At 41.9% G+C, this 12,108-nt stretch overlaps 1 protein-coding gene across 2 annotated transcripts in view; it reads right to left on the bottom strand.

The window, feature by feature from the left end:
• Window positions 1-5,299: 5,299 nt before the first annotated feature.
• Window positions 5,300-12,108, bottom strand: part of MRPL3 (mitochondrial ribosomal protein L3) — a 31,860-nt gene continuing 25,051 nt past the window's right edge. For both annotated transcript variants that reach the window (XM_030009701.2, XM_030009702.2), the window contains one exon: window positions 5,300-5,908. In XM_030009701.2, coding sequence (XP_029865561.1) covers window positions 5,759-5,908 — 150 coding nt within the window. In that variant the 3' untranslated portion in view covers window positions 5,300-5,758. The remainder of the gene's footprint in view (window positions 5,909-12,108) is intronic.

The raw sequence follows: 12,108 nt of genomic DNA, 5'->3' as shown, positions 1-12,108 counted from the left end.
ACTGATTTTCTCTGTAAGTGGCATATGGGGAAAGCAGTTCTCTGTTGACCTGTCATCAAGGGAAATGGAAGATGAGGGAAGAGAAATCAAATCTGTTTCTTTCCTATCAGGCTATTTCTCCATATGCAGCTCTAAACTTTCAGGCGAAATAAACGAAAATTTCAGGCTAGCCTAAGGAAGAACATGGAAGCTCCTGAGGAAGATCTCCCTTTGGAAACAGGTGGTGCAATTTGAGAACAAACCAGCAGACAAAAATGCCTTTCTTGCTAACTGCAGAGAAAGGTACCATGATTTTGAACTATCTGCACCATGCGGTAAATCTCTCATCACCTGCTGCCAAATTCTTTTGTGCGTATTTTGTGTGGTGCTGGGCAGATGCACATTAAACAAGACTTGAGGCACCAAAGCTGTAATTTGTGCTGCAAGTTCATTGCTGCATGGAGCAACAACATGTTTCAGGCAGGATTTGGCAAGAATCTGTGGAACACTGCTTTCAGAGAGGACACATGCAGAAAAGCCTCCGCTTCAGCAATGTTAATCTTTCCTCTTGATATTCTAGAAATAAAAAAAGAAACTTTTATAAAATGACTGTCTTGCCTGGGAAAGATGAATCATACTGCTTTTCAATAGAGCAGCAGGTTGCCAAGGGACCCTCTTCAAGGTTATTGTTTTGAGTACCTGCAAAACCACCCACATTTTTAAGGTTTTCTACGAGTTAGAAATGAAATGAGGAAGATGGAAACAGACAGATGAAAACTTGACTTAGCCGACTGTAAGACTGTGTCACCTAGGGAAATGTGAAGCAAATTATATAGCACAATTTGAATGATATAAAATTGGTTTAAGCCAATTTTTTGTTAACCAACCTCCCCTTGCAATCCCATCCCTCTCAAATCCCCAGAAGCTGGATTCATCCATAGTTTGAATTCAGTATGTACAGCTTATGCCAGAAGATTTTACACACTGGAATTCAAGACATGGCAGTAAGCACCAGAGCACAGAAGGCTCCATCTCCAGTGTATACTCATTAGATTACAGCAAATAATTCAAGCCATTTTCTGCATTCGCACTGGAAGCTGCACTCGCTTTCTCAGCTGATTGCCTCTTCTGGGTTCTGTTCTAGTGCTCAAAGTTAGTGCCATGAAAGTGAATATTAATTTAACCCCAAAATCAAATTATTCACTAGCAGTAGCTAGGTAGAAGCTCTAATTCCATGAATTACCAGTTGCCCATTTAGATCACAAAGCAAAAACATACCTTGGGTCTTTAGTATTCAAATAGAAATGAGTCTACAGCACATCAACCATGCACATAGGTGGGAACCCACGCATGATATCCTGCTGGAATGAGGAATGTGGCACAAACACAGAGAGAACTAGGATGTTATTAGCCCTTATGTTATCATGGACTTCGATGCTGCTGGAACTCTTGCGATGCCCACTCCAGTGACACATTCACACTTACTTACCATGCACACTCTTCTGTACAATGAGGGGAGAGATAGAGAAGCAAGGAAGAGTGCACTGACAGAACTGGGCTCTGAACCAGTGTGATAGTCCTCCCCAGTTCACATCACCCATCTTTCGGGGTACTTCATGAGGTAGGTCAGCAGGCTGCATTAATTTGGAGACTATCAGTCCTAATGTACCCCTTTACTACAGGATACCACACCTTGCTGCAATACATAGTTCCCAGGAACAACTGCCAGCTTTTTATCTGTTTGGCTGCCACACTTCAAACACAGCAGAGCTGTGCCAATTGAAATTAATTCTCTTTCTAGTGTGATAATGTTAAGGCTACATGTAATCAACTTAAATTCCTCCACCAGAAACTGCACACCTTCTCCAAAAACAATGCCCAAGACCAAGGTCAGCATTTTTGCGTGTTTTTACAGCTGTTAAGTGCCATCAAGAGTGTTATATAAATAAATCACACTACGCTATGTTACACACTAAGGTGTGTAACAGTGCAGGGCAATTTGCTGCAGGTGAGAGGTGCTCATTAAATGCAATTAATAAGCATTATCTGTGCACTGAAGGGCATAGGAGCTAATTACTAGAAGACACGGTGTACAAGTAATGCTTACAGTTATGAAACTGAGGCACTTCCACACAAAATTTCAAGGAGACGTAGGAATGACATAAATCAGGAGAATGATCCAAGCCAAGTGATAGTTACGGATGCAGCACTCATAAAATGAATGAACCCCACCACTGTCCTCACTGTGGTTATCAGGACAGGAAACACCCCTCTATCAGCCAGACTTTATGAAGCACCCTAGGACTTGGCCAGCAATTTCTTTTAAATAGCAATTACCTTGGCATCACGCGGTAGCCCCGTGTGCCTGAGCTCACAGGTACGGGGCTTGCACCGACGCATTCGCCTGCTCTGCAACTGGGCTGCCAGGTTACACAGGTCAGCCTCCCTCACAGTTTACGTTGTAATCCGTCTTCTTTCAGTCCTCCAGAATTTTTAGAATTCAGCAAGGAAACAGTAACTTTGGGAACAGCTCGGGCCATACCAGGCTCCAAAATCCACATGGAGAGTGGAAGAAGGTGAAATTCTACATAGAAACTCCTGTCATCCCTTCAGCTTACTGGAGTAATATTTGTTAAAAGCTAACAGAACAAACCACATTTTTTCACATCAAGTGAAAATAGCAAAGGAAAATGTTTATCGGTCTCACATAATGACAGAGCCATGGTATTTAAAAGTATGGATTCAAGAGAAATAAACTCTCCTTGTTTATCATCAATGACTGCAATTATGTTGTCAAGTGATAGACGAGTGTTTTGATTTCCTCTTCCTGCTGTCTTTTTACCTTCAACTTATATTGTAAACTTGCCACTGTTTATTCATGTACTATTACAGAACCACTGAGAGGGGGTATTAATGAAGAGTATTTATTTTTCAAAGCAGTCATGCCATGAAGCCATAGATACAGCTAAAGCTTAACCCTACACCCTCCTCCAAAGCAGCGTTAGTGATGTTAAAAACACCCCGCTAGCCCAAACAGAACAGCCTGAGGGGGTAACATGCTCCTGGACATGCAAACCCCAGCTCAGCGACTCGCCCACAGCCCTTACATTCACAAATGCCTGCAGAAAACTGACCAAATATGAAGGAACTGCTTGGTATCCACATTTTGCCTCATTGTTACGGGCAGCTCCAGGCACAGTCAAATTCCCAGGGTGTACAGGCACTGGTGTATGTGTTTTGCCAGAAATCACAAGAAAAGAAAAGCTGCATGACAGGTTTCCTGCTAAGATGGTGATAAAGTAGAGGACACAGTAAACCTACTTGCACTGATGATTTTAAAAGCACTCATGTTTTTTGCTGGACCCTCTTATGATTTTCAAGCATCGCAAAGCAAAACTGTACGTGCAAGGGAACGCACAGGCCCTTTACCAGCTCAAGGACACAGAAGGGGCTGAGGAGAGCGTGCATGACTTCCAAGCATTATACTCCCAGAGGAGGTCAATACTTTGTTCTTTCTCTGTGCTGAAACAGGTGCGCAATTCATGGCAGATCCCAGCTGCTTCACAAGTTATGGCAGTAGAGCCATAGTAGAGCCATAGTAGAGTTGGTAGCAGAGCTTGCCAACAATTACTTCCTCAGACAGCAAACCAGACTGCAATGTTGGGTAGGATGTTGTCCTACGGGATTCAGAAACAGGAATTGAAGTAGGTTGTCGATCTTCCCCTCAAGCTGAAATCTCAATTGATACAGAGTTAATCTTAATTTACTTTTTTAAACCTGTGGCTCCCTTTGAACTCACATTTGATTCTTGGTACTTCGCAAGGCATACGCTGAAAGCAAACCCAAACTAGAACAATTTACAGGAAAGGATCCCACAGCCCTGGAAGTTCTGGCTGAGAAACTAAGTAGGAGAAAGCATCTCTCTGTGTGGTCATCTCAGTGACAGTCCAGGATTGTTACTGATTAAGTAAAAAAATTATAAATAACAACAAAGCTCCTCACGGAAAGCGTATGTGTGCCAGAATTATCCCATAAACCAGAGCAGAACAGCAGGCTACACATCTGGACACACCCTGATTTACATGTGTTCAATAGCAAGTAAACTTGAAATGCTGTAACTTTTAAAATCTATTTTGTAACCAGGAGATTGAACACCAAACACCTCTCCAGGAAACGGAAACTATCTGGAACAGGTGACAGGCTGCACTCATTACTAGTATCATGGTCAGAACATGACACCCCACTGGGTATTTGCTGCGTGCATGGGCTTTTTGCATCACATTTGCTGTGTGCCTGATGTCTGCACTTGCAGAGCCCGTGTTAATGAAGAGAAGGGAAAGCATGAAGGTGGTGCTGTTACACAGCATTCTGATGCACTCATTTGAATGGCATTCTTCATTCAACTGAATCCAGCTAAGAGGATACCCAACAATGTATATACTTACCAGTTCACATTTCCATCTCTAATGATCCCTCCCAGTCTACTACAGGCCAGTAGCTATATACAGCCTCTTTAAGATGGCACGTGGTTTCTTCAAGCTATTACAAAAAAATTCAAAACATCTTCAGTAACTGAGAGACACCATAATGACAAGGACATAACCTTTCAAATTGGATAGTAAGGTCTTTCGAAATCTCATATTTACTTTAGATATTTGATGTCTTGTGATGAAGCTGCAAAGACAAGTAGATAGCACCGCCACTGTATTAATGGTAGCTTACTATATGCAAATGCTTGAACTACTGCAGAGCTTGTAAGCAAGCACTCAGATGACACTGACAGTTATGCAGGTACTTGCTTCTGTACGTCAGAAGATTTACAGTGTTCAAAAGATCAGACTTATAAATAGTACATCACGTAAGATGGAAAATAAAGGGAACGTATTGATTCCAGCTGTTATTGAAAGGTGGGGTAGAAGAAAAATGAGCATTATCATAAAGACAAATCCTTCACATTTGGCCTGTTTTCTTTGTAATAGCTCTTCTGTAACAGCATAAGAATCCAACAGAGACAACTGTAGATGTGGAGATATTTCTCCAGAGAGCATGCAAGGGATCCTCTGTGAAGCTCACAACAAGCTGTCAGCGAAGGCGACAAACAGGCGGCCACTGCAGTCTTTGTGCTGCTTTGTTACTGAACATACCCCATCTGAACACCCCCTCACCATACACACTGCCAGAACTCTGAAGACAGGCAGTGGTTGGCATCATCTTTCCTCTAGAAAATTGGTTGGGTACTTGCTATGTTAAACTCAGTATTAAAGTGAAAGGAGAGAAAGAGCTCTGGTGAAAAGAAGGAAACAAAACAAGCTCATGCTGCTACAGAGCAATGCATTTTCTTGTTTTATTTTGCATTATTCTTCACGGATCCCCCCAGATGCCAAGGCAGATTTGGAAGGTTTTTTTGATCGATCAGAGTTGGCCAGAATACTTTCCACAAAAGAGAAAGAGAGTTTGGTAGCATTCAGGAAATTAAATGGAACCACCTTCAAAACAACAGTTTTTCAGAAACATGTAAGTTTTCACAGCCTGAGACAGAGGACAAAAGGCCACTGAAGACAAACTCTTTGGTGTGCTTTATAACCTGCCCCTCAGACTCACCTGCTGCTTTAAATACAGGTTTGAAATTGACAGTGGTAAATCTTATTACCTGACCAAAATGGCAATATCTGAAGTGTTCAAGTCAGTTGGCCAGACTGCAAACCATAGGTTTACTTTTATACAGCATTGCAAAGTTCACGAAAATAACAAAACTGTGTTTTCAAAGATGTGAAGAACATTATGCATATGTGACAGACGGATCTGTGAACTGGAAAATCTCCTTATCATACAGGTCTTCTGGTAGTTTTTCATCTCCATCAGCAAAAAACGTAGGGAACGGAGGGTTTTTATTGCAGTCCTTGTAAGTAGGCAATTTGCTATCTCTGACCTAAAAAGCAGGAGGGGGAAGGGTGGGGTTAATAAATCTTACAGAAGACTTTCAGACAGCAATATGCTAGAAATTAAAGAAATCATCTTGCATGCATAAGAAAAAAACCCAACAGCATTCACATTACAATTGTTTTACCTGAAGAATTCCAAGTATAATCATCAGTTATTTTAACATCAACCCGAGCTATTGAATTTAACACGTTTGTACTCATCATTAAGGAGCTTCTAAAACAAGCAAAACCCAAAGAGAATTTATCACTGAAAAAATCAGCAAAACCCACAGAGAATTTATCACTTGTGTGATAAATTTATCACTAGTGTGAGAGAATCAAAACCTACTCCATGAATTCATTGCTCAATGTTTTAAAATGCTATTAAAATAACGTGTGTAAGTATGGCTTCTTTAAACTGTGTTTATATCCCACAGTACTTTCCTACCTGACGTACCAAGTTATATTATGCAGTGTAATCACCTCTTCAACAGACAAGACATGCTTTTGTATTTACGATGCAAACTAATTATGGCAACTAATTTTGCAAAGATATGTGCATGGGCTGTATTCAGTCCCTCTGGCTACTGCAGAGCTATTTAGTGACTGCAGAGTTAAGCATCTAAAATTCTTCACCCAGGAATCACTACCCAAGTTTGTCGAACACGAGCCTTTAAGAAAGTTAATTTCCGAGAACTGTAGTGCCACAGAGAAATTACTTTCCTTTGCTGACCTCTCTACACGTGGAAAGATTTAAAATCTAGCCCCTGAAACTCCAATCTCTGAAGAAAATTAGTAGCTAGAATTATCAGCAAAAAGCAGTTTGTCTGCGGTGAAGATAGGAAGCTGGTATCTCTGAAGAAAAAAAGAGCTACAAATTCTCCAGCGATGAAATTTTATTTAAAATGAAATTCTTCATTTCTATCTTGTTACATATGATCTTCCTCCTGAGCTGTAATAATCCCTTTCAGCCACTATACTCAACTGGATTAAAAAAAAAAAAGTACCAATAGATTAGACAAAATTTTAGTATAGAGAAGATAAGCTCTTCCTCTTATTTTTTTGGTAGATTTTTGAAGAACAGGAAGCTTGTTCTTACTTGGTTGGACATAAAACTCACATAGGACAATTGCGATTTACACCAGAAATTAAATAAAACAATTTTATGCCCACTGAAATTTCTGTTCTGACAGCACTGTATTTACCAGATTCATATCTGCTATTACTTGAGCCTTTCCCAAATTCCAAGAGGATTCCTCCAGATGAAACACACAATAAATTTGACTTAACCTTCAGCTTCTGAAAAAACTGTTTTGTTATTTTCCCCCCTGAGGAAGTTCCAACAGTTTTCTAAGTGCAGGCTTGATAAAGAAAGAAAACCTTTTGCTAAGAATGAGGGGGTGAAGGGCTCAACTGGTTAGGAAGGCTACTTAGCTTTTCAAGTAGATCATTCCTCTTCTGCCAGACACCTCCCTATGAAAAGTGTTCTCTATTCACTTGTAAACTGCCACGCGAAATTACTGAAGTCCCTGTAGTCCTGGCAGACAGCAATTTATGTTAAGTGTCTACGTGGAATAAACTAGGCTGAGGTCCAAGTCCAAAGACCTTTGCTGCAACAGTTCCAGCAGCAGAGTTCAGAGGAAACAGATAGCTTCAACAGTGCCATCTGAACTGCTGACGCTCATAAGTCATCCTTCCAGCTTTCAATACGTTGCTGCTGTTTCTTTTACTAAGTGAAAACATGTTTTAATAACTTCAATTGGCTATTATTCCCCTTGCCCCTTTCTCTTTTATTCCCTAATCCTATCACCCATCATAAGCCTTCTATGTCAACAGCAAAAATGCCCATGGTCTCTACACGAGCTACAACAATATTAGGAAGATTAGAATAAATTATTTTATTTCTGGTAACTTATTCATTGCACATATATCTTATTAAAATGTTTTTCATGTTTACTGTTTTGATATTTTTGATTCTTCCCATCATGAAATAATATGTGCTGTTACATACAGGCTGTGTCATTACAGGCAGTTTTGGACACCTGAAAATGAAAGGAATTTAGGTGTTTGTTTTCAAACACCCCCCCCCCCCCCCCTTTTCTTAAAACAACAACTTATCACAGGACTTATGAGTAAGACATCTGCTCTTAACTGAAGGCAAACCCAACAGTCTAATCTTAGTCCTGCATTAGTTTATGTAAATAAATGTAAGATTTCAGTTCAGCTTTAACATTGTATTTTACATATTAATGTCAAGTGGCATTTTGCAGATAGTGCCTCTTGTGTGATAAGGAGAATTCTTAAAGAAGTTTTAAGATTCTTATGAAACATTTTCAACAGACCATTGTTGCTTTCAGAGGAGTCCAATACTGTTTCATTTTGCCCCTTCCTACTCCTCAGAAGCTTGGCAGTTCCCAGAAGCACAAGCCACATCTAATGTTAAAATTATCTTCTTCTGATATGCTCTTTCTTTTGATTGGTATAATTGACACAGTATTTCTTTTGACTGGTGAAAAATACTGCTCTTTTTCCATCTTCTTCTACATTTGTTGCTTTCAAATGCAATTTAAGTTTTACTCCTAAAGCACCATCTTAGAGTATCACTACCAAACTGAACAAACATGCCTCTTTCTCCCTTCTAAGTTTCAAAAGTCGTTAGACAGATATTATCATTCCTATCAAAAGGAAGAACTCAGTTTCATTTTACATCTGAAAGTACCAATTAGCAACTTAAAACATGGTATGATTTATCTGTCTTCTCAAGAGAATTACTGAATGACTGCCTTTACATTTATGAAGGGCACAGCATACCAAAGGTTTCCTGTATGTATTACCTCAGATTCCTGTACAATAATTTCACAATATTATAAAGGGGTTAAATGGTATGCAGGATCAGTTACACTTGCCTGTATAAGCCTGTACACAGGCAAGCAGTACGTGTGACCCAGCACAGCTCTTCCTGTTCTCCCAGTAACCTTCTGAGAGCATCCCTAATAAAGGAGTAAATTTTAATGCTCTGTGTTACTAAAAATCCAGTGAATTTAGCTCTTGCCCACAGAAGGAATCAGGCTGAGAGCCCAACTGGTTATTACAATCCATAAAAGCATTCACCGTATAACTCAATATTACACAGACGTCTGCTGGAAATACAACACAGCAGAAAGCAAGCAGTATAGGAGATTCCCGGAGCATGTGGAAGATAACTTCCTGACACAGCTGGTAGGTGAGCCAACCAGGGGAGGAGCCTTGCTAGACTTACTGTTTACAAACAGGGAAGGACTGGTGGGAGGTGTGATGGTCAGAGGCCATCCTGGGCTTAGCGACCGTGAAATGATAGAATTCTCAATTCTTGGTGAGGCAAGGAAGGTGGTCAGCAAAACCACCACTATGGACTTCCGGAGGGCAAACTTTGGCCTTTTCAGGACACTGGTTGAGAGAGTCCCTTGGGAGATGGTCCTGAAGGGCAAAGGGGTCCAGGAAGGCTGGACATTCTTCAAGAAGGAAATCTTAATGGCTCAGGACCAGGCTATTCCCGTGTGCTGCAAGATGAACTGCCAAGGAAGACAACTGGCCTAGCTGAACAGGGAGCTTTTGCTAGGACTCAAGAAAAAAAGGAGAGTTTACCATCTTTGGAAGAAAGTGCGGGCAACTCAGGAACAGTCCAGGGATCTTGTTAGGTCATGCAGAGAGGAAATTAGAAAGGCAAAAGCTCAGCTAGAAATCAATCTGGCCACCATTGTAAGAGACAACAAAAAATGTTTTTACAAATATGTTAACAATAAAAAGGAAGCCAAGGAGAATATCTATCCTTTAATTGGATACAGAGGGGAACACTGCCACCAGAAATGAGGAAAAGGCTGAGATACTTAATGCCTTCTTTGCCTCAGTCTTTAATAGTGAGACCAGTTATCCTCAGGGTACTCTGCCCCCTGAGCTGGCAGGCAAGGACGGAGAGCAGAATATACCCCCCATAATCCAGGAGGAAATAGTTAGTGACCTACTATGCCGTCTGGACACTCACAAGTCTATGGAATCAGACAGGATCCATCCAAGAGTACTGAGGGAGCTGGCAGAGGAGCTTGCCAAGCCACTCTCCATCATTTATCAGCAATCCTGGTCAATGGTGGAGGTCCCAGAGGACTGGAGGCTTGCCAATGTGACGCCCTTTTACAAGAAGGGTCAGAGGGAGGATCCAGGGAACTACAGGCCTGTCAGCCTGACCTCGGTACCGGGGAAGGTTATGGAACCTTCTTTTTGTCTTGAGAGAACTCACACGGCATGTGCAGGACAAGCAGCGGATCAGGCCCAGTCAGCATGGGTTCGTGAAAGGCAGGTCCTGCTTGACCAACCTGATCTCCTTCTATGACCAGGTGACCCAACTAGTGGATGAGGGAAAGGCTGTGGATGTTATCTACCTGGACTTCAGCAAGGCCTTTGACACTGTCTCTCACGGCATACTCCTTGAGAAGCCGGCGTCTCATGGCTTGGACAAGTGTACTCTTCACCGGGTGAAAAACTGGCTGGATGGACGAGCCCAGAGGGTTGTGGTGAATGGGGTGAAATCCAGTTGGCGGTGGGTCAGAAATGGTGTTCCCCAGGGCTCAGTGTTGGGGCCAGTTCTGTTTAATATCTTTATTAATGATCTGGACAAGGGGATCGAATGCACCCTCAGTAATTTTGCGGATGACACCAAGCTGGGAGGGAGTGTTGACCTGCTTGAGGGTAGGGAGGCTCTACAGAGAGATCTGGACAGCCTGGATCGATGGGCTGAGGCCAATTTTATGAAGTTCAACAAGGCCAAGTGCCAGGTCCTGCACTTCGGTCACAGCAACCCCATGCAGCGCTACAGGCTTGGGGAAGAGCGGCTGGAAAGCTGCCCAGCAGAGAAAGACCTGGGGGTGCTGGTTGACAGCCGGCTGAATATGAGCCAGCAGTGTGCCCAGGTGGCCAAGAAGGCCAACGGCATCCTGGCCTGTATCAGAAATAGTGTGGCCAGCAGGAGCAGGGAGGTGATTGTTCCCCTGTACTCGGCACTGGTGAGGCCGCACCTCGAGTACCGTGTTCAGTTTTGGGCCCCTCACTACAGGAAAGACATGGAGTTGCTGGAGCATGTCCAGAGAAGGGCAACCAAGTTGGTGAGGGGCCTGGAGCACAAGTCTTACGAGGAGCGGCTGAGGGAGCTGGGGCTGTTTAGTCTGGAGAAGAGGAGGCTGAGGGGAGACCTTATCGCTCTTTACAACTACCTGAAGGGGGGTTGTAGTGAGGTGGGTGCTGGTCTCTTCTGTCAGGTGGCTGGAGATAGGACGAGAGAAAATGGCCTCAAGTTGCAGCAGGGGAGGTTTAGACTGGATATTAGGAAAAATTTCTTCACTGAAAGGGTTGTCAGACATTGGAACAGGCTGCCCAGGGAAGTGGTTGAGTCACATCCCTGGAGGTATTCAAAAAGCGCATAGACAAGGCACTTCAGGACATGGTTTAGTGGGCATGGTTGATGGTTGGACTTGATCTTAAAGGTCTTTTCCAACCTAAATGATTCTATGATTCTATAATCACTTGACTTGCTCAACTTCTGTATTACTACTACTATATATTGTAGTACACTATACTACAGATAGATGGTATATATAGTAGTGTCTATACACAACAGTATATTCTCTGTGAAGTTTGTTATTAAGAAAAATACTAGAAGAAGCTGAAACTGGAGCTGGTTGAGATTTTGTCACTAAATCTTTAAAACAGTCATAAGGGGTTTTGCAGACAATTCATAAACTGCACATATGTATGTCCCATATATTGACAGCGTAACAGGTAGTACGAACAAATACAAATTCAGAAATCTATCACCACAAAATACTTTACATGGTCTTAAACAGGCATTAAAGCTTGATGCTTAAGTCACAACTCACATTTGTAGTTTAACGGGGCTTCAGGCTGTGTTAGCAACCACAGCAAAGAATGCAAGTTGTTTGCAAAACAGGAAAATGTGTTTAAATATATAGAATATTAGAAAGAATCATATTACCTAGCTTAGCTTCTCTATTTCTGAAGCTAGACAGAAAACTGAATTCAAGAACTATATCCATTTCTGACCAGCCTTATTTTGTCTTAAAAAACCAACCAACCAAAAAAAAAGCTCTACACAACTCTATCATGGGGCCCAAGGTACAGGACAGGGAACACGAAAGAAGTGAAGGCATCACACTATTCC

This window comes from Aquila chrysaetos, chromosome 3 (genome assembly GCF_900496995.4).
Source record: "Aquila chrysaetos chrysaetos chromosome 3, bAquChr1.4, whole genome shotgun sequence".
Lineage (NCBI taxonomy): Eukaryota > Metazoa > Chordata > Aves > Accipitriformes > Accipitridae > Aquila > Aquila chrysaetos.
This window is presented reverse-complemented; position numbering and strand designations above follow the sequence as displayed.